The 21,242-nt window shown below is 54.7% G+C and overlaps 9 protein-coding genes across 9 annotated transcripts; 6 read left to right on the top strand and 3 right to left on the bottom strand.

The window, feature by feature from the left end:
* Positions 1-1,389: 1,389 nt before the first annotated feature.
* SETTUDRAFT_166795 (uncharacterized protein) lies at positions 1,390-2,347 on the bottom strand. The gene is made up of 3 exons (XM_008023417.1): positions 2,232-2,347; positions 1,850-2,184; positions 1,390-1,804 (listed from the first exon to the last, which is right to left on the bottom strand). Exons 1-3 carry the CDS (start codon positions 2,338-2,340, stop codon positions 1,496-1,498), a joined length of 753 nt encoding a protein of 250 aa, XP_008021608.1. The 5' UTR covers positions 2,341-2,347; the 3' UTR covers positions 1,390-1,495.
* Positions 2,348-2,734: 387 nt separating this feature from the next.
* Positions 2,735-4,776, bottom strand: SETTUDRAFT_174987 (uncharacterized protein; the record flags this gene model as incomplete). The annotated part of the gene is made up of 2 exons (XM_008023416.1): positions 2,735-4,489; positions 4,552-4,776. The coding sequence occupies 2 exons, from the start codon at positions 4,774-4,776 to the stop codon at positions 2,774-2,776; spliced, it is 1,941 nt and encodes a 646-aa protein (XP_008021607.1). The 3' UTR covers positions 2,735-2,773.
* Positions 4,777-5,406: 630 nt separating this feature from the next.
* On the top strand, positions 5,407-7,571 carry SETTUDRAFT_36397 (uncharacterized protein; the record flags this gene model as incomplete). The annotated part of the gene is made up of 2 exons (XM_008023105.1): positions 5,407-5,779; positions 5,833-7,571. The coding sequence occupies 2 exons, from the start codon at positions 5,407-5,409 to the stop codon at positions 7,569-7,571; spliced, it is 2,112 nt and encodes a 703-aa protein (XP_008021296.1).
* Positions 7,572-8,359: 788 nt separating this feature from the next.
* Positions 8,360-10,537, bottom strand: SETTUDRAFT_101609 (uncharacterized protein; the record flags this gene model as incomplete). The annotated part of the gene is made up of 2 exons (XM_008023415.1): positions 8,360-8,867; positions 8,970-10,537. 2 exons carry the CDS (start codon positions 10,535-10,537, stop codon positions 8,360-8,362), a joined length of 2,076 nt encoding a protein of 691 aa, XP_008021606.1.
* An 881-nt stretch (positions 10,538-11,418) lies between these two features.
* On the top strand, positions 11,419-12,309 carry SETTUDRAFT_45149 (uncharacterized protein). The gene is made up of 2 exons (XM_008023154.1): positions 11,419-11,988; positions 12,041-12,309. Exons 1-2 carry the CDS (start codon positions 11,528-11,530, stop codon positions 12,147-12,149), a joined length of 570 nt encoding a protein of 189 aa, XP_008021345.1. The 5' UTR covers positions 11,419-11,527; the 3' UTR covers positions 12,150-12,309.
* Positions 12,310-12,901: 592 nt separating this feature from the next.
* SETTUDRAFT_166793 (uncharacterized protein) lies at positions 12,902-13,787 on the top strand. The gene is made up of 2 exons (XM_008023414.1): positions 12,902-13,359; positions 13,415-13,787. Exons 1-2 carry the CDS (start codon positions 12,955-12,957, stop codon positions 13,673-13,675), a joined length of 666 nt encoding a protein of 221 aa, XP_008021605.1. The 5' UTR covers positions 12,902-12,954; the 3' UTR covers positions 13,676-13,787.
* Positions 13,788-14,279: 492 nt separating this feature from the next.
* SETTUDRAFT_166792 (uncharacterized protein) lies at positions 14,280-15,641 on the top strand. Its single transcript, XM_008023413.1, has 4 exons — positions 14,280-14,308; positions 14,397-14,483; positions 14,726-14,899; positions 15,041-15,641. Exons 2-4 carry the CDS (start codon positions 14,438-14,440, stop codon positions 15,301-15,303), a joined length of 483 nt encoding a protein of 160 aa, XP_008021604.1. The 5' UTR covers positions 14,280-14,308; positions 14,397-14,437; the 3' UTR covers positions 15,304-15,641.
* Positions 15,642-16,077: 436 nt separating this feature from the next.
* SETTUDRAFT_166790 (uncharacterized protein) lies at positions 16,078-17,591 on the top strand. Its single transcript, XM_008023412.1, has one exon. The coding sequence runs from the start codon at positions 16,169-16,171 to the stop codon at positions 17,447-17,449; it is 1,281 nt and encodes a 426-aa protein (XP_008021603.1). The 5' UTR covers positions 16,078-16,168; the 3' UTR covers positions 17,450-17,591.
* Positions 17,592-18,123: 532 nt separating this feature from the next.
* SETTUDRAFT_144979 (uncharacterized protein) lies at positions 18,124-19,453 on the top strand (the record flags this gene model as incomplete). Its single annotated transcript, XM_008023411.1, has 1 exon — positions 18,124-19,453. One exon carries the CDS (start codon positions 18,124-18,126, stop codon positions 19,162-19,164), a length of 1,041 nt encoding a protein of 346 aa, XP_008021602.1. The 3' UTR covers positions 19,165-19,453.
* Between the last annotated feature and the right edge of the window lie 1,789 nt (positions 19,454-21,242).

Genomic DNA, 21,242 nt, shown 5'->3' with positions numbered 1-21,242 from the left:
TACCAAGTAGATCATTGTCTCCCCCCCCCTTTTTTTTCCCCTTCCCTTTGCCTAGCATCCATCACGCACACATACGGCATCACAAAAACAGCAGAATCGCCATTTCGCACACACACACACACACACCATTCCAGTCCGAGGGCCCCCCCCCCCAAAAAAGAGACAAAGAAAAAAATTTCCCACGTAAAACACACGTCCTGCGAGACTGGGGCCTTGGACAGCGAAAACTAGTCTTGGTTTGGACTTGGGGAGGCGGGGGTGATACGGCGGTGCGTTCCAGCGAGGCGCGACGTCGCTGGTGCGGGCGAGGCTGAGGATGGTACCCCCCCCCTCCCATTTTAGCTAGCTAGCTAGCTGGATGGATGGATGGATGGATGGATGGACGGACTATGTATCTAGCAGCGCAGATATGAGGGCGTATGTGAGTCGCTGATTGTGCGCGGGATACCGAGCAGTGGACGGGCAGAAAACGGGTGTGCGCAGAAAGCTACGCGGGTGCCTGTGAATGTGGTCATCGCGGGGTTGGATGAGTGTCGTGCCGTGCGGGAGGAGGCAAGATATGAGTGTGAGTGTAAGTGTGAGTGTGAAGATTGTGGGGGGCCACACAGACATGGATTACCGTGCTGAGTACATGGGGATCATGGAGAGACTGGCCGGCCGGTCGAGTGGTGGAGTAGTAGTAGTAGTAGTGCGTTTGAAGCTGTGGCGCTGAGGGAGACGCTGAAGCAGGTTTGAAAGCTTCTATCCGCGTAACCTTTCTTTTCCTCCACGTGTAAACATGTCCTTTTTATTCTTCACCCAACAAAACAGTCGAACTCGTCTTGTTGAAGCACCCGGATGGATATCCGTGTCGTGACACACATGAGGCGCACAACGAGCGCGAGGAGACGCTGCAATGGGCTTCTCTGGCGGCTCATGGTTCCAGCGGAGTGGGTGTTCTTGACCCCTTGTGAGTATGGTGTTGCTTTTTGAGGAGGGAGAGACGTGGCCGGAATTTCCGCTCGGGGATATCGAGTGTGCGGTTCTTGTCTTGCGGGGCCTGGATATCCGGGGAAAAGTCGAGAATGCACAGCCTGGGGGTACCCCCGCGAGCAGGGACAAGAGGGTGTCCTTTTTCTTTGCCTTGTCTGGGGCTGAGGGCGGTGCTTTGATGGTCTGGACAAAGACTGTGTGGATGTACGTTCATAAAGCGTGGCAGGAAGACATGTGAGGAATCGTCAGAGGTGCATATATAGCTATGCTTAGCTGCAGCTTATACGTTACAGGGCAATGTGTAACCATGGTTTGCCACTGCTATTGCTGAGAAGCAGGGACATGCGAACCACGGTTTAAGGTGAGTTAGAAAAGCGCGCCTTGAGATTGGCGCAGCACAGAGTAAGCATTCCATGTGGCATTAGAAGTTTCCATTTGTCTATTCTCATTAGATTCTATCAGAGCTTGGCCTCACCAACCCTAACACACTCAGCGTATTTTCAATAATATGAGCCATCTCGACTCACATATGCTTGTGGAAAAAGTCCAGCACCATCTTGTATCCGCGCTCATACGCCCTCTGTACTTTCTCCTGGCTCAAATCACTGCGAGCAGCCATCCAGCCGTGAATCTGGTCAGGGAACCACTCCACCACATGCGGAACCTTGATTCCCTCTTGCCACTTCTGCACGTCGCCCTTGTCCTCATCACCAGACGGAAGCATGATGTAGGGGATAGTGATTCCAGGCGCATCATCGCCAGCAACCATGGCGGGGTGGCATGCCGCTGCAACCTTGAACTTGGTGCCTTCCATGGAAGAGAGGTTGACAATCTAGCTAGTTAGCACATACATCTTGTCTTATCTCCTTGAACGTACCTTTCCACCCCAGCAGAAGCCGATGATGGCCCACTTCTCAATGCCGTTCTTCTGGCTAAGCTCATCGACAATCTTGGGAATGCGTGGCAGCGTCTTTGGTGGTGCGGCCTTTGACTGGAAGAATTCGCCCATGTTCTTCTTCTTCTCTTCCGTGTCTGGCGGCATCCAAGAGATGTCGGCAGGGCTGCCCTCGAAGAAGTCGGGCATGAAGACCTGGTACTTTTGGCTGTCGGTATATGCGAGAATGTCGGCTCCTTGTAGGGTCTGGTTGAAGAAGCCAAAGATGTCGTATACTACAAGGATACCCAGCTTCGCATCTTTGGGGCCGGTTGCGTCTGTTACTGTTAGAACCGATTGCGAATGCTGCAGCCATGGTGCATACATGTTTTCAGGCCATCGGCTTGAATATAATCACCCTTGGGCTGGTAGCCGTGGCTGACCACAGCGGGAGTGTTGCAGCATGCCTGGGATTGTGTCGATTCGGTTGACATGTTTGCAATACGTCGATTGAGGGCGGTTGGCGCTTGTTTACGCGGACTTGGTGTTTGATAGCTCGATACGAGTCGTGGTGTGGCAATTGAGGCACGGCACAAGTCTTGGGCAAGACGTCGAGTAGGTGTAGATCGGAGAAGGGATGTTGCTTGAGCAATCGCACGCATTCTGAGATGTTTGAGTATTTGCCGAGCTGTCACTACCGATTTGGTGGGGGGAAACGGCTGTTTGGAGCTACCCCACCCTCATGATGTCACCAGAGGATATGTATACGCTACTCCCACAATATACCAGGCTAGTAGCCAGCGTCGTCACGATCCTCGGTACTCATCGGAAACTTTGTATCAGCGGGTAGGGATATAGGATTTGCTCTTGTTTGTTTGTTTGTTTGTTGTTATGGTTCTATCGGGCCTGTTACTCTTGCCTCCCCGTCTAAGCGTCTAGGTTGAGCCTCTCTAGCAGGGCATCTATCTTTCCCAACAGAATCTGGTAGTTCATTGCGTCTTGCGCAAACTCGTCGCCCACTTCTTCACCGTCTAGGTTTCTGATAACACCGGTGGAAAATGGTTGCTCTATTGGCGCAGGCTTCTCGTTCTGTTGCACCGTTTCAGGCACATTTTCCAACGCAAAATCGCCCATTGCCTCGACAAGATCGCCTTCGGCTGTTCTCTGGTCTGCCGCATTCTCATCCATCATCTCGCCTAAGCCACTGTCCTCAAAGCGAAGCCTGAAGCGCTCCGAGAGATAATATCGGATATCGTCGACAAGCTCAACAGTATCTGTTTCCTGACGGCCCTTGACGCGATTTGCAGATTCTTGAACCAACTCAGCAAACTCGGGCTGATCAATGTAATTCTCCAAGCGATAGGCAATGTACCGCGCTGCAAACTCTTCCAGACGCTGCACACGGGTATCCCAGCCTGCTCGGAGAACTTCGTAAATATCCAAAACCTCGTCTGCGTCCGTAGCACCGCGTGGGTTATCTGACTCTACGGCAGAGGTTGAGCCATTGCCCAGGGCAGAGATGATGATTGCTGCGCGCTGCTTTAGCTTCTCAATAAAGAGCTGGTCTGCCGCAAATAGTACGTCAATGGCAATGTCAAGGCCAAAGTCTGCACGCTCGGTATACATGAAGGTCAGGATGGTCTCCAGGACCGCCGGAGAGCAGTCGATGGTCACAATCTGCAAGTGCGGTGTGTCCTGCGCTTCCTTGAACTGGGAGCTGAACATGGTCAGAAAGTACTCGGAGCGCAATAGCATGGCTCGATGCGCGGGGAAGACGGTCGATTTGCGTGGTGCTCGTTGTGACGGTGATTGCGAACGTGCGCGGCCTGGGCCAACTGGTATGCCTGAAAGAGGTCCAGAAGTGTTTCGTACTGGTGGTGTCGGCGATTCAGATGGTCCCAATGGCTGGCCTGCCTCATCTTCGTCTTCGTCTTCGTCGGCACGCAGCAGTATGTCGGCGAAGATGGAGTTTTCGCGATCCCAGTGTATGCTATCCACCTTGTCTGTATCCACGACTCTTTTGTGGCGGAGGACATTGGTCTTGAACCAGGCCTCTAATTGGTCCCGCCCGCGCTCTAGTTCATCTGCTCGGCGTTGACGCAACAGCCGCCTATCTGAAACTTCGGTGATATCTTCAAACAACCGTTCTATTTCCAACTGCTTGCCGATCTTATCAATGCCGTTGAGCACCACCAGTTCTTGCTCGTCACTAAGTCCAAACAGCGCTCTCCGGATCGAGACTTCTTGAAAGTATAGATATTGTAGCGCCACAGATAGCGACTCTGCCGGTATGGCATTTGGGAGTCGCCACACGGTTGTGCTGGGCGCGGCCGCCAGCTTCTTTGCAAAGTAAGGCGACCGTGCTGCGAGGAGGAATTTGTGCAGATGGAATTCCTGCCCATAGGATGTGATGGTAATGTCTGTCGTCTTGGGTTCGGTTCTAGTAAGCAGGGACGTAATGTGGGCGGCGAGGGGCTGCAGAGGATTCGAGGATTTGGCATAGTCGTAGGATAGCAGGAGGTTTCGTATTCGGTCATTGAGGGCATTGTAGAGGCACCGCTCGCCTTGGAAAGTGTCTCGCTCGCAAAGGGCGCCGTTCTCCAGCAGCAAGCGTATGACTTCGTAGTGGCCACACAGACTGGCCTTGAGCAGTCAGCGCACGGCACGCTCCAATTGCCAGTGGCGGGGCGGGGGAGAAGGCGTACCAGAATCAGCGGCGTGTAGTCAAACTTGTCGCGAGCATTGATGTTGACGCCAGTCGAGATCATCTCCTGGCAGACCTTGAGGTCCCCGCGGCGGCAGGCCTCGCAGAAGACGCGAAAGTCGTCACTGAGGTCGAGTGGGTTCTCTTCCTTGAGCTGGCCCGCCGAGATGGCCTGCGCCTCGTTCGCGAGGGCGGCCTCGATCTCGTACTTCTTCTTGACGTCCATTGCTGTGGCGAATATCGAGGGCAGCGGGCAAAGCCGTCATGTCGTCGGGCGCACTCGCGGTCGGCGCAGGGCATGGCGGGCGGCGGGCACAGGTGCATGGGCGTCTGCTATCGATAAGCCCGAGCGGGCTAGCGCGTCGCCAGCGGCAGGGTAAATCCCTGCCAGGCGCGGGCGCACCACTCGGGGCTCGTGCGCTGCGTTGCTGGGTTGACGGCCGTTAGCGTAAACACGGCCAAACACCTTAGAACACTTGGCCGCCCAGCTCGCCCATTCATTGTGCATCGCAACAACCCCTCGGCCTCTGCCTCGAGCTTTACTAACCTAGCAGCCTGCTCCTCTTTTTCCTTGTTGCATCCCATCTTTGCATGTCTTTTGCGCAATAGCCCTACCGTAATCATGCCCGAGGAAGACAAGTACGACGTGCTCGAGAAGATTGGTACGGAAACCGTCCCCGCAAAGCCACAAACACTGCGCACATGCTAACAGCCTGCAGGCCATGGCTCCTTTGGAGTCATCCGCAAGGTCAAGCGCAAGTCGGATGGCTACGTACGCACCGCCCGCACAAGCTGCGCCAGCCGCCTGCTGACCGCCACATAGATTCTATGCCGAAAAGAGATCAGCTACCTCAAAATGTCCCAGAAGGAGCGCGAACAGCTGCAGGCCGAGCTGTCCATCCTCAAGGAACTCCGACACCCAAACATTGTCGCCTACTTCGAGCGCGACCACATCAAGGCCTCGCAGGACCTCCACCTCTACATGGAATACTGTGGAAACGGCGACCTCGGACGCGTCATCCGCGACCTCAAGAACAAGAACCAAATGTGCGAGGAGGAGTTTATCTGGAGCATCTTCAGCCAGATTGTGAGCGCCCTGTACCGATGCCACTACGGTGAAGACCCGCCCGCGGCTGGCCGCAACGTCATGGGCCTGGTCGGCAACGCGAAGCCTGTCCGTGATCCACGCAAGCCCATGATCCTTCATCGGGATCTGAAGCCCGAGAACAGTCAGTCTTCGATCGTTTTTCTTTGATTTGGCTCTCTGTGCTGACATGACCAGTTTTCCTTGGCGACGACAACTCAGTCAAGCTCGGTGACTTTGGTCTCTCCAAGATTCTCCAGTCGCACGACTTTGCATCTACCTATGTCGGCACCCCGTTTTACATGTCCCCCGAGATCTGCAAGGCCGAGCAGTATGGACCGCACTCCGACATCTGGGCCCTGGGATGCATCATATACGAGATGTGCACAAAGTCTCCTCCTTTCAATGCCAAAACCCACTTTGAGCTCATTTCCAAGATCAAGCTGGGACGCTACCCCGACATACCTGCTTGCTACTCGGCCGAACTACGAAAAGTCATTGCCAGCTGCCTCAACACAACTCCCGATCAGCGCCCCGACACTGCCGCACTTTTGAACTTGCCCATTGTCAAGCTGATGCGCAAAGAGCAGGAGGTGGTCAAGCTTGGCCAGGACCTTCGGGAACAGAGACTGCTCACTGCAAAGCGTGAGAAGGAAGCAAGCGAGGCGATTTCCCGGATACGCAAGGAGCTCGACGACCAGCTGCGCCGAGAATGGGAGGTCAAGGCTCAGCTCGAGATTGAGCGGCAGGTAAAGCTGCAGACCGAGCAGCGCATCCAAAAGGAACTTGCCCATCTCCAGGCGACATTCGAGGGCGAGGTGAACAGGCGTGTGGAACGCGCTCTGAAGATGTACCCAGCCCGCCTCAGCACCTCTCCAAAGCTTGTTGCCCGATCGAGCACGCCCACGACATCGGCAACAGAGCCATCTGCGGCCTTGTTCCCAGTCACGGCGTCGGCTGCGTCTTCGACTGGTTCGCAAAATACACTCAACACCGACTCCGACTTTGCCAGCGGAACAGACATCTCGTCACTTTCGCTCGATGACACTACCGAAGATGCTGCTGTTGCACCCAAGCCAAAGGCGAAGCGCCCGTCTCGCGGTCCTCTCATGCGTGCCCGCACCATGTTCAACCAGCACTCATCCACACAAGCCCCCAATTCCCCCATGGACGTTCAGATGGCCGAGCCTTCACCTGCCCCGACATCCCTCAAAGGTCTTTCTCTTTCTCCTCGTCGCAACGCGCAGCCTAAGCAGAACATTTTTGCTGCGGCCAAGGAGGGTGCCAAGAAGTGGGAGGCTGATGTTCCCCCATCGCCAACAGAGGCAGAGTGGAATGGTGACTTTGACGACGACGACGATCTTCCTGTGTTACCATCTCCCACACGAGCTCGAAGCTCTTCGGGCAGTCGTCCTCTGAACGACGACCCCTTCAAAGTACTTGCTAATGCTCAAGCTCCGCTTCTCAAGGCGAATGCGCGTCTCGGAAGTGCACCAAATCTTCTTGGTCCCAGGACCACCAAGCCGCGACCTGTGTCTGCAGTTCCCATTGTCGCAGCATCTCCCTCACGGCAAAAGGCCAAATCAACCGACAGTGCGACGTCGTCACCACGCAAGGCGGGCGCTACCACCAAGGCAGTGCCATTTGCTGGCCTCCCATCAAAGAAGGGTAACGAGGCGTTCCGTGTCCAAGCCATGCGCAACAACGGCGGTGTCCAGGGCCGTACACTGGTTGAACTTCAGCAAGCACGCGGCATTCCCGTCCAGACTATGAGTGAGGATGAGGGTGCAGCAAAGAAGGGTTTTGGTTACGGTGGACGGAGAAGCCCGGTGAAACAACGAGCCGGCGGCATCAGCCCACCTGCAGTCTGGGATCCCGAGACCGAACCCGAGATGCCGTCACCCTTCATCGTCCGCAGCAAACGCATGGTCCGATAGGAAGGACGATCTGTGACAGCTCCGGAACGATTACGACAACTACGAGAACACGACGAAGAAAAGGAGGTGGTGATATGTAACTGATGTTCTGGGAATACACACACACACACACACATTTGATGGCGTTACACGGGCGAGTCGTAAGGATCGCTCGACTATGGGATTGGAACGGATATGGAGTGTCTGGCGCAGCGTGGGGATTGGTGATTGAAAGCAAGCACTTGGCTTCGCGTCCTGTCTACCTGTCTCTTCCCTTTGTCGTGTCATTTTTCTCTGTCTATTTTTGCACCTTGTTATGAGCTTTTGATTTCAGGAAGCATACGAGCATTTTTCCTTTTTTTTATGTTAACATTTTGGATTGGAGAGGGGCGTTTTTTCTCGTTCTTGGGAGTAATGGGTGGAATTACACCACACTTGCAGTGCGTGTGTGAGATAGAGAGAGAGGGAGGGAGAGATGTATTTGTAACCCCCACCCCCTTCCATCATTCTCTGTCTTTTTTATTTATCTTTATTTTGGGCACGAATCTTATTACCATACTTCAGAATACCAGATACCCAAAGTTTCCCCATAAGCTACTTTGCTATGATCCTTGGTACAGGCAGCAGCAACACCTATTGCGCCTCATGGGAGAGAAAGAAAGAGAGAGAGAGAGAAAGGACTACCGTAATAGGATATCGAGCCACCCATGGGCTATCTATGCGCCACCAACAAAAGGAGATGAATAAGTAGGGGGGAAAAAAGGCCCCGTCAGAATCGAAGGAAGCTTTGTCGTTCAGACAACATTATATTACCACCCAAAGCTCTCCGTGTGAAGATAAATACCTTGAGCCCCCGTCCCCTTGTGCACCGCCCTCTCATCACTCAGCGCCACAACATGGTGCTTGACATCTGCAACCAGGCTCAGCGGTCCACACGCCACAACGGCGCTCTCGCCCCACGCCTGCTCCAGCGACCGGCGCACGAGATTGCGGATCTCGGGGCGACCCGCCAAGATGGCAATGGAGGGGTGAACCGCCAAGTCGTGGCTGGCCGGCCGTGTGTCAGCCGTGACATGTGGTCGAGACGTAGGCCGGGATTTGGATTTGGATATCCCCGACGCAGGTGAGGCTTGCTGGGGTGCCGAGGTGGCGGCGCAGTGACATACTTGTCTGCGGGTGAGGGGCTGGAATTCTGAAATGGGGCTGCGGCAGCAGCATGCTGATGCTGAGAGGGCGTTTTGCGGTGTGCACGGGCGGCCGTCGTCCGAGTCTATGCTTGTGATTCTGCTGTGCTTGATTTCGCGGATGGCGTCGTTGCTGTCTTGTTTGGAGTAGGTGGGAGGAGGGGCGCTTGCGGGTGGAGGTGGGGAAATGGGGTCATATTGCGCGAGGCCGTGTATTTGTTCTTTTTCTCGGGACGAGGCGGTTGCCGCGTTGGTGGTGACGCCTGATTTGTGGCCGTCGGTGAAGGCCGGGTCGCAGGTGATGTAGACGCTCATTTCGAGCTTGATGTCTCGCAGCCTTTCTTGGAGGCCTTGGAATTCCGTGTAGATGGAAGACAGTTTTTCAGAGAACCAGCTGAGTTGACCGCTGCTTTTTACAACCCAGACGAAGCGGATGTGCCGCGTAACGCTACCACTTGGGGCCCACAGGATCGACTTTTTGCTAGATGTACCGTTGGCTTTTTCGTGCCAGCCGTGTATGAGATCGCGAAGCAGCGGCATAGTAAACGTGCATCCAGTGCTGCCGGCCAAAAGAACGACACTGTCAAACTGTCGAAGTGGCCGCAGAATGCCGTAGGGACCTTCGATGGTGATGGGCCTGTACTTTGCTAACGGTTCGGGTGATCTGCCTGATTTTTCGGCGTGTTTGTAAAACTGCTTCGTTCCACCTTTTTCAGCCTTGACAAAAAACTCCATCTTCCCATCTTCCGGTATCGAGGCGATGGTGAAAGGATGGCTTTGTAAGGGCACGACTGAATGACAGGATAGGTATACGTGTTGGCCAGGGGTCCAGCTAATGGGTGGGTTTCGGACAACTATTCGCGTCGTGTTATTCGGAAGAGGTGTAAACTCGGCTTTGCACGCCCATAGGCCTTTCATCTGGCCATGTTTACGTTGCGAAGGGTGGAAGAGGGAGAGGTTGATGTATAAAAGGCGCACCGCGCGGAAGACGCGATCAAAGAGGAAAATGGCAATCGGTGCCCAGACATAGCCTCGCCTGTTGATAGGACTATGGATGTAGACGAAGAAAATGAAAACGGCAAAAGAGACAATGTGTTGGATGACGAAAACCTCGTAGCTCCATCCCCGGATGGGTGCTAGGGAGCTAAAGACAATCCAGACCAAGGTGCAATAGGCACCGAGCCCCTTCCATACAAACTCGTTGTTCTTGATCTGATAGCCAATGTAGTCGTAGGGCGCCCATGCACTGAGAAAGTAGCCCATGTGCATGGTTGCCGTGAGGAGCATACATCGAGCGCACCATCGATGTATCCAGTTGATCCGTTCGTAGCTTATGCCACTAAGATAGCCAACGATGTTGTTTTTGCCTGCCAGCAAGACAATAATGGGGACTTGTGAGAGGGTGACGATGCCACAGCGAAACCCGACAGTCTCTCGGTTGAGCTGGCTTTCGAGATCCAGTCCGTAGAGACACAGCACGACCAGGACAACGATGTTTGCCAAGATCAGTGACGTGCGGCCGATTGTGGGGAACTTGATGATCCGGTCTCTGACTGGGATCCGTACTGAATAGTTGGAGGCTTCCCGTGCCAAGGCATATGCTGTCGCGTTCCCCAGAGCGAACCAAGAGGTCGGCTTGGCGGGTGTTGGCGCTGCTTGTGCTGCTGCCGCCAGTCTTTGTCGATATAGCAGATAGTTGTATACGTTGACGAGGGCCGCAACGCCGACGGCGCTGCCCACGACTGCGTAGTAGAAGCCTGGGAAATCCCCGAGGGCAGGCAGTCCGCTGCCCATGTGGCCCATGTCGTCCATGGACATGCCGTCCATGTTGGCGGAGGGGAGCGCGTGGGGGCGGCTACTGCTTCTTTCTTTGTCTGTGGCTGCGATGCCCAGGACGTGTCAGTAGAGAATGGCGTGAGCCTAGAAGGCGGCCTTCAGCACATTCTGGCGATGGACTTGGAGTGAGGGGCGTGTATGTCGAAACGATGGCTGGCGGTATTTGCAACAGGGTATGGTGGTGGTCGAGAAGTGCGCCAGAGCGGACGGCGGTGGTTGTCGAGCCAAAGGGTCATGGCTCCGTCAGCCACGGTCTCGGCCATATCTAAAGTAGTCGACAGATAATAGCAGTGTCGCGCCGAAGGCCATGCCTCCGCTGCGAATGCAGGCTCGATGACTTGGGGGCGGCGGGCCCACGGACGCCTCTTGGGGCGGGCGCTGGCCACAGGTCACGGGCTAACCCAAAAGGGCTAATTATGCTCAAAGTCGCGCCCTGGCTCGTACGCCGCCGTGAACGGGACTTGTTCATCGTGACTCTCCTTGCAGCGCTCCCCGGTCCATCTGGGACGGTTGCATGACGGCCGCCCAAGGCAGAGCGACTTCTTATTTTACCGCCTCGGGAGGTGGGCGTTGCCGGGAAACAGGCTCGCCTGCCCCCGACGCTTGGTGCTTCAGCCCAGACTCGACCTCTCTTGACTGTCGCAAGGTCATACACATGTGCTCGCGACCGTCTACACGAACCCAAGAAATTAGCTCCCGTAGATTATGCACCCATGCTAGGACTCACACGCCTGCGTCAGCACAGCCAGCCAGGGTGTCACCCCACAGCGTCCCCAGGGAACCTTTAATTGATCGCCCGCCAGAGCAGTGGCTCGGTAGTCTGGAACTCAGTACCTAATTACCCCCCCATCTGTCTCTACCTCATCACGCAACCCGTGGCTCCAACAAAGCCGTACTGCCGCCAGTCTTCTTCTTCGTCTTCTCCCATCAACACCACTTTCGATCAGCTCCGAGACCATGGTTGCGCACGAGGGACACGATACCACCATGGAGGCAATGGATATGGGTGGCATGTCCATGGACTCTGGCCACGGCGGCATGGCCATGGCCTTCTTCACGGCTACCAACACTCCTCTCTACTCCAAATCGTGGACGCCATCGACTGCCGGTCAATATGCGGGAACATGCATCTTCCTGATCCTCCTCGCCATCCTCCTCCGCGCCATCTTCACAGCAAAGACCTTTCTCGAAGCGAGGGCTACTAAGAACGCTCTGAACCGCCGCTATGTTGTCGTTGCCGGCGAGAAATCCATTGCCGACGATGCCAACTCGGTCACTGGAATCCTGACGACCAACGGCGTGGAGGAGAACGTCAAGATTGTTTCTGCGCCAGCATCACATATTCAGCCCTGGAGATTCGGCGTCGACCTCCCCCGGGCTTTCTTGGTCATGGTTGCCACTGGTGTCGGATACCTTCTGTGAGTACTATCAAGCCCGTTTGACATCCTTCACCGCTGACGCTCCAAACAGCATGTTGGCTGTCATGTCCTTCAACGTCGGCTACTTCATGTCTGTTCTGGCGGGCACGTTTGTTGGTGAATTAGCTTTCGGCAGGTTCAATCAGGCCGCGTCGCATTGACGACCGATGAATCCCCGCTTTTCGATCCGGACTGCACCGAGGGCTCATCTCGCACATGTTGCTGTAATTCTGTAGCCCCTATTACTATTAATTCATGATAACAACTGCTTTGGGTTGGAGAACCCATGTTGCTGAGGTCAGCTCGGCCTTTTACGACCACTCAACTCCCATACTTTCCCTCTCGTCACCCCCAAAGATTGGGATCTTCGTTGCACGTGTGAAGCCGCTATTTATCAGAAATCATGCCCGTGCTCGGTGTCGTGAAGCTTACTGCCAGACAAGAATTCAGGCCTGAGCGTGGCGTTGAAGTGCAATGGACCCTGACCCCTGTCCTGCGCTAGCGACCATTCATCCAGAGTACCGGTGGTTGGATAAGAAACTTGCTCACGCTTCTGCAACCTGCTCAGTCCGGCATAACATACCGTGGTGGCACACCAACCAGACTGTGCTGCCATTGATTCAGATTGCCCTAGCATCACACATGGAGCTCGTTACCTTGCCTTCGCTTGGAGCTGGGCCGTGCCAGAGCGCGGGATGTGCAGGCGTGTGGCTGCTTTGGCTCGACGCCCGAGCCACCTCACGATGTACTGGGACGCAATGTACGGTATGGTAGGGAGCGCGCCTGGCCCTGGACCATGATAAGTAAGGTAGGATGCGCCCAGGAGACTTGCCGTGTGTGTAAGCGGGCTTTTCTGTACCAACTTAGTTTGCGCCTCTGCAGCCTTCCTCTCTCTTTATCTCTCTCTCCCCCTCTTCTTCTCTCCAACACTATCAACCTAAACACTCCGCTCTTTCAACCGCAAACATGCTTGCCAACACTGTTCTCGCGCTCTCTTTCCTGCCCCTTACCTTTGCCCATTTCAATCTCAACTTCCCTCCCACGCGTGGATTTGACGATGACAAGGAGGGTACATTCCCCTGTGGAACCTTTGACGACGTCTCGAAGAACCGCACCGACTTTCCCATCAGCGGTGGCCCCATCCAGCTGACCCTGGGTCACCCACAAACCAATGTGGCAGTATACATGGCCATTGGCGACAACCCAGGAAGTGGCTTCAGCATCGTTGCAAAGAAGCAGTTCATGGTTGAGGGTCTCGGTGACTTTTGCATGGGCTCGGTCGCCGTCCCAGAAGGCGTGAACGTCACGTCTGGCACAAAGGCAACTATCCAAGTCATTACCAATGCGCACGGCGAGGGTGGCCTATACCAGGTAAGTCGTTACAGGAGAAGGCATCGCGTGGACCGACTGGCTGACGACAAGACAGTGCACCGATGTGACCTTGGTTAGCAAGCAGCTCAGCCAGTCTGAGTTTAGTAGCAACTGCAAGAACAACACCGGTGTCAAGGTGACCCAAGAGAACATTTCCGGTAACCCCAACGGAACGTCTACGAGCACCGGGCCAAGCACTTCTACCAGTGCCAGTGGCCAGGGATCGTCGCCTAAAGCGACTGGCGCTGCGTCACAAGCCAAGGCCGCCTCATGGGTTTTGGGTGCTGTTGGTCTTGCTGGAATTGCCATGCTTTGAGTAGAGCTCTTGGAATAGATTGCGTTGATACCATGCCGAGAGAACCTCTGTATACATGGCGTCTTTGGGCGTACGGCTATTACATCCTTTTAATACACTTCCTTGTAACCAATGCGCACGGCCCAACAGCGTATTTGCACTTGATGGGCGTTGAGACAAGACCAAGACTGACTGCCAGCTGAATGAACTCGACCATCAAACGTAGCAGGGTCTTCTCTTCGGCCTCACTTCGCCGTTGGCTTTGATAGAGTTTGGGATAATACGGGGATACGGGGTACGGAGGGAGTGCCTGCGTGGTTGGCGCGGATAATATCCAGCCGCTATTGCAACGGACGGTTGACGGCAGTGCCAGCAGCGATGATACACTCGAGGTGTCTCCGATAAATATGCCCTGGTTCGAATGGCGGCAGTGAGTAGCGGGGGAGGGGGGAGCATGAGCGTGTTGTTGGTGGATGTTCCGGATCGAAGGTTCCTGGAGCACGAGCGGCCCCCTCTGACGTTGCGGGGGACTTGGAGCTTCCAACAAGCGAGGGAACTGCACACAATCGGCGCTTCCGAAGCGTTTCGCCGATGCCCGCAACAACTTCACCAGCTACACCACACTCCCAGTCTCGGCCACGATCCCGAGTTCAGGTGCGTACCGGTCCCGTGCTCGCTCCAGCCTCGAACCACTCGACCTTCGGTGCAATTGTAACCCATCGCTGACGTTTGGCCGCCGCAGTTCTCCCCACCTAGTCACCTTTCTCTCTCAACACCGCAAATATGGATCAGGCAAAGTTGGCGCGTATGCAAGCGTCGGTGCGCATCGGTATGTACAAGAAGCCCGAGCTGGAACTGCTTGCGAGAGGCGGCCGACTCTATTTTCTTGTCCCATACCCGCTAACATGCGTGCACAGGGTAAGCAGGCCTCTTCGCCGTCTATTTTGACAGCCCCGCACCAAACACCACGCCGAATTTGCGAAGACCCCACCGCAACCCGTGACGGCTGAAGAAGGACTCACGGTGGAAAGAATGGCGAGCATGAGGTACATGAGGCTAATTGGATCAATAGCGGCAAGGGCACACCCCGCAGGAAGGTTAAGAAGGTCCACAGGGGCGCCGGTACCGACGACAAGAAGCTCCAGACCGCGCTGAAGAAGCTCAACGTCCAGCCTATCCAGGCCATTGAGGAGGTCAACATGTTCAAGAGCGACGGCAACGTCATCCACTTCTCGGCGCCCAAGGGTACGTCACCACATCTCCGCTTGTTGCCAATGCCAGAGGGGCAGTTTAGATGGAGCAAATATTGTGGACAATCACACAATCCATACTACTAGGCACCTGCGCTTTGAAAATCAGCAGCGACTAACATTCACGTCACGGCAGTTCACGCCTCAGTACCCGCCAACACCTTCGCCATCTACGGACACGGTGAGGACAAGGAGCTAACAGAGCTCGTCCCCGGCATCCTCAACCAGCTCGGCCCCGACTCGCTCGCATCGCTACGCAAACTGGCCGAGTCCTACCAGAGCATGCAGAAGGAGAAGGGTGAGGACGGCGAGAAGAAGGATGACGATGACGAGGATGACGACGACATCCCCGAGCTCGTCGCCGGCGAGAACTTCGAGTCGAAGGCCGAGGTCGAGTAAGAAGCTATGCAAAATGTAGCTGAAGAGACTAGGCAATGGTGAGGAGGAGGTTACGTGCAAGGCCGGCCTGCCGCATGTATATTTGTACGGAGGACTGGATGAATGCAATGACCATTACGGTCAGCAGTCGCGGCGGGTCTTGCATGCAGACACCGGGCTGGCGTTATATCTCGGAAAAGGATATAAATGAAAATCTTCTGGCACGCTCCCCATGTTCTGTTCCCACGCCGATTGCAAGTCGAAAAAGCATGCGCCTGTATACTTACGTGAACTAGTGGGTCCTGGACTGGAAATAAGCCCTAGTATACGGAGGGTAGTGTCCTAAAAGTCACAAGCGTTTCGACCCCTTATTACAAACAACCACACGCTGTGAGTCCCGCACAGGGTTCCGAACGATTGCGAAGGCAGTCTGGCGAGAGAAATCCTTGCTTTATTACTCATGCACAAGCTCCCTAAGAGTCAGTCCTCCGCACCATCACGGTTGTCAATAACGGATCGACAGCGAGGCGTGGTCACGCTAAACGCAAAGAGGCTAGCATTTCGCCCTTGGCGCCCTGTCTCCGCCAGCATCCAGCGTCCAGCATCTCACATCTCACCCGCCTAGTCCCCGAGAACCGAGGCGATTCATAAGCACAGGCATATGCACAGGTTATATGCCGGTAAGACGAGCTTGCCCTCGCAGCATCTATAAAGGAGCAGCATGGATGCGCCCTTGGGTCTCGACGTAGGATTCGACGGCTCCCCACCTACGACGTGCCTGGCTTGTCATACAGCGCGCCTCCCTATTAAATAATTTCTTTTACAGCCCATTTACTGATTCCTTCTCCAAGTACCCCTTTTCGGTTCCTCTTCCAACAAACTCACAATGAGTACCGAAACCATTCTCATACTGGGCGGATCTTTCGCAGGCATCAGCGCTGCCCACTTCGCACTCAAGCATGTCCTCCCGCAGCTGCCCAAGAAGGATGAGGTCACCTACAATGTCACCCTTGTCAACCCGTCCAAGGATTTGTGGTGGCGCATTGCCGCACCGCGAGAAAGCGTCTCGAAGCAGATGATGCCTTCGGACAAGACCTTCTACCCTATCGAGCCCGCGTTTGCCTATGCCTCCTCCAAGTTCAAGTTTATCCAGGGCATGGCAACCGATTTGGATGCTTCGGGACAGACTGTGTCTGTTCAGACCACATCCGGCGAGCAGCAGTCTATTCAATATGCGGCTCTCGTCATCGCAACCGGATTTACAACTCCAAGCCCTCTATTCACGCAAGCTACGGATCGCGAAGCGCTTGAGCAAGTGCATATTGCTTTCCAGGAGGGGCTCAAAAGCGCAAAGACGGTGATCATTGGCGGCGGTGGGCCAGTTGGTGTAGAAGTCGCAGGAGAGATTGCAGAGATTCTAAATGGTAAACCAGGATTCCTGGCATCTGCACCCAAGAACCCGAAAGCACAGGTCAAACTCATCTGTGGCGACAAGAAGCTTTTGCCCGTTCTTCGACCAGCGATTGGAAAGGCTGCAGAAGGGTACTTGAAGCGACTCGGCTGCAATGTCATCTACGACACAAGAGTCATGTCATCGTCCAAGGCGAGCGAGGAAGAAGGCGCAAAAACAAGGGTAGAGCTCTCCAACGGTGAGATTCTCGAGTCGGACATCTACATCGACGCTACCGGCAGTCGACCAAACACTGGCTTTCTTCCAAAGGAGTGGCTGGACACCCGCAATCGGGTGGCTTGCAATGCCAAAACCCTCCGTGTCGAGCACGAATCCGCTGGCCCCCGTGTCTACGTCGTCGGCGATGTAGGCTCATACACACGCGGAGGCGTCATGGACATGTACGATGCGATACCCGTAGCCATGACGAACCTCAAAAACGACCTGCTTGCTCACTTGACCGGCGAGCCACACAAGGGCGATCGCCACTACACTCCCAACATGAAGGAGCAGCAAATCTGCCCAATCGGTACGCAAAAAGGTGTTGGCGCCTTCAACGGTTTCAAAGTGCCCAGCCAGATGGTGTGGATGATTAAAGGCCGAGACTACATGGTTAGCCAACTTGCCGAGGCTACGCTGAGAGGTGATCAGTTCAAAAAGGAGGGCAAATGGACGCCTGTCCAAGAGACTGGCAAGGCTGGACTGAGCTCGGGTTAGTTATGCGGTTTTTGATCGGTAAGCTGGCACCAAAGTAGAGGCAGCTGGAGTAGCGATATCTGTAGTGGTAGACAGTCGTGATGGGTAGTGGTAGTAGGCATAGAGTGAAAGTTCAGGAGCATAAGACTCACATAATACCCCCAGGTTAGGAGCTAATAAGATGAGAGCTTAATTACGCTAATAAGCGCAATATTCTCGTAATAATTCGCGTGCTGTAGGACACGTGACACAATCTCGACCATGATCTGCCGCGACACCGGCAATGAGTACCCCTGAGGCTTACTAAGGACGGATGGTACTCATCCCGGGATCCGAAATGTGCGTTCATGTGTTGGACGAGTCCATGCTGCATTTGTCTTGGGCGAAGTACCCCTGTTGCGCAGCGCGCATTGAACATACGATTTTCACACTACACAATTTGGAGACGGGTTTTATGTATTAGTAATGCCTGGGATTTCAGGTGCTTAGGTTTGTTCATCCATGTTACAGGCTGTCGATCCATTTATGCGCCGGATCAGGATTCAATTGATGCCCCACCCAAATAAGCTTAAACTTAGCGCGTCATAGCTCGGAGCTCCAAAATTTCCCACTCTCGAGACTGGACTGGAACACCACGCCGCGCTGCTAGTCGTGTGCCCTCTCCTCGAATCTTACAGTACCCCGATTGGTTCTCCATGGCGACCGCGACTCATCCCCCGCCCGCGCTGACGTTCCCGCGCCCAATCTTCGCCGCCGTCTCCCCACATCCCTTCCTGCAAGCGCACCTCGCTGCTGAGAAGAAGAAGCCCATACGCGCCAACGGCCGGACAATCAACGAGTTCCGAACACCGGGAATAAACACTGGCAGCTTGACTCATTGCAATGGCAGCGCAGTGGTGCGCTTGGGCAACACGAGCGTGGTTTGCGGCGTACGCGCAGAAATCCTGAAGGAGGCCGACATTCCAGGCACCTTTGAGTACCCTGGGGAGACTGCAGGCAAGGATGGGGAAGAGCAAGAAGAGAATGGCGAGGAAGTAGAAGGGCTGAGATTGCTGGTGCCCAACGTAGAGTTGTCAACAGGAAGCACACCTTCGCACATTCCAGGCAACGCGCCCTCAACATACGCGCAAACACTCATAACACGCATACGATCGCTCCTCCACTCTACGCGACTGCTCCGCGCATCCGACCTCCGCATTCTATACAAGCCCTCTACCAATCCCGAGGATCCAGACACAGAACCAGAGACACAGCTCAAGGGCTACTGGGTCTTGTATCTGGATGTCTTCTTCATCAGCATCGACGGCAATGCGTTTGATGCGGCGTGGATATCCATTCTTGCAGCCCTTCGCGATACCCTCATACCGCACGCATACTACGACGAAGAGTACGAGGGCATACTATGCTCTGATGACCCCCAGGATGCACACCGACTGCGATTACAAGGCCTGCCGATACCCACTACCTTTGCGGTGTTTGAAGGCAGGAAAGAGGAGGATGAGGAAGTAGACTGGGTACTCAGCGATCCAGATGCCTTTGAGGAGGGCGTGTGTAGAGAGACTGTGAGTGTAGTGGTCGACTGCCAAAGTGGAAAGAAGGGCACCAAGGATCTGGTTATTCGAAGGGTGGAGAAGAGCGGTGGGGGCATCGTAGGGAGGGAGCTGATGGCCGGTCTGATCAAGAGGAGCATTGACCGCTGGGGCACAGTTGAGGCTGTGTTGGGCGGGAATGCCTGAGCAAGGCCGGACGCAAGCGAGATTCGGAGTGCACCTACAGAGTTGTGACCATGTCTTTCTCAGTGCGTTAAGACATCTTGGGTCACGCTTTGAATTGGTTCATAATGTGGACAACAAAGCCACATCCGAGAATCCGCCAAGACACTGGCCCATTCCGCCCCAGCGTAGTCTTGGTACGTTGGGCAAGGGATGAATTTACTGCGAGATGAAGATTTCATGTATTTATGTGTAGACGACGGCACAGCAGGGTGCACAACTCACCTTCACGGTGCTAAATACGAAACGCTACGATACGAGCCAAGACATTCAGCATGGCATCTGTTTGCCCGGGAATAAAGTCATGCAACGATTGGACACGTCCCCTATACTTCCACGTCCTTGATTACTCACTCACTAGCCCTCGAGCCATGCCGTCACGATTCAAACACCACGATGCACTACTTACCGAAACGCTATCCGAGGATACGCGGCACGTTGCCACTCGGATACACGACCGTTCCCGTGACAGAAAGTTATGACGACAGCGGCATGTCGGCTGTAGCATGCAGTCTGGCAGCCAGCATAGTCCAGGCCATACCCATTGACCTTGGTGTAGGACGCGTTAATGAATAGTGGGGAATGTAAGCCTTTTTGGCGTAGAGTGTTCGGCAAGCGACAGCAGGTTAAAACTCAGTTTGCGAGGACCACAATCTAACCCACTGCCGATCTGCAGGTTCGCAGCCGCTCGGTAGGTGCACCAGCCAGACGGAGGATTAATTGCGGGATTGATTACAACTATGGGAAAGCCGGCTCTTGTACAGCCAGCCACCAAGGCCCGACGATGCAGATTAGGGTGTCTCGGCCACTGCACACAAAAAAAGCGAGCCGCCGCCCATGTGCCTCCGGGAGCAGTAGCTGCCTATGGAAAACGCCCCTTCTCGGGATTTGAAACTTGAAACATGTTTTTTTCTCTGCGGGCGTGATAGGGCAGTCGTGGCCCTGTGGAGATCTCGCTTCCATCTGCTAGGGAGGGCGAAACCGATCCTTTGATAAACTCTTTTTTTTTACCTGACGGCCACGCGGGCGGCTAGGACATACTTACTGTACACCTACCCAGCTCCACCATGGCAAGCCCGAGGGTAGCAGATCAAGGCTGCATCGGTGTCAGTGCCTTACACGGGTGTGTTTCTTTATCAAAGAGCCCCTTGTTCGCCTTGTTCCCCGGAGCCCGAAAAGAAGACGTCGCAGCTAATCGAGGCGCGGGCTGGCACGACTGTTTAATCTTAGGCAGGGGCGGCGCAGCGCAGTAATACCGTTTGAAGATCAGCCACCTTTTTTTTGACTTAGCGATGACGGTGCCACACTAAGCGCTCTCAGGAACAGGGCTAGCTTCTCCTCGTCCTATCGATACCTGCTCGCCTCGTTATCGGCAACGAAGGAACGGAAAGAAACAAAGCTGTACGCCCGGCGCGAACGCCGTTTTCCTTCTGTTTCACCTGTCGGCAGCCGAACGGCTCGCCTCGCTACATGGCTACAACACATACATACTCTTCCTGTTTTTTGGGGGGGCCAGTGTTGTGTGCCATCACAGACACGCTTTCACCCGGTGCTTGGCGGCTCGCCTGGAAACTGCATCTTCTTATCCTACCCCCTGACGCCCACGCCGCCTGGCTAACGGACTACGCGCGGCTCCCCTGGCCTAGATCGCCGCCTGGAAACGGCTATGGATAACATGCATCTAGTCAGTTTTGGTGTCACATTGTTGAGCTTCTAAGCTTCTTGTGTCAAATTTGGCTGCAATGGGAGGGGGGGGAAGGGCGGCTCGCCCAATTTGTGGCTGCATGCAATTCCCACCTCCTGCAGCGAAGGGAAACGAAAAAAAAGGCTCTTTGGTGTATATTTATCCATGGCCCCCTCCGTCTCTCTGTCCCTTTGGACTTTGTCCTATCTGGATTCTTTTTTTTTCACATCACTGTTCCCTTTTTCTTCCTCTCGCTCTCTTTGGCTTCCGGTACAGGAATACCACACCTTCATTTTTTGACTTCCAACACACTCCTTTGATATCAAGAGCAACTAGAGTCTGTGACTCGATCCCTTCA

The sequence above is a fragment of the Exserohilum turcica genome, assembly GCF_000359705.1.
Source record: "Exserohilum turcica Et28A unplaced genomic scaffold SETTUscaffold_10, whole genome shotgun sequence".
Classification (NCBI taxonomy): Eukaryota; Fungi; Ascomycota; class Dothideomycetes; order Pleosporales; family Pleosporaceae; genus Exserohilum; species Exserohilum turcicum.
Note: the sequence above shows the minus strand (reverse complement) of the source record. Positions and strands in the feature narration are given on the sequence as shown.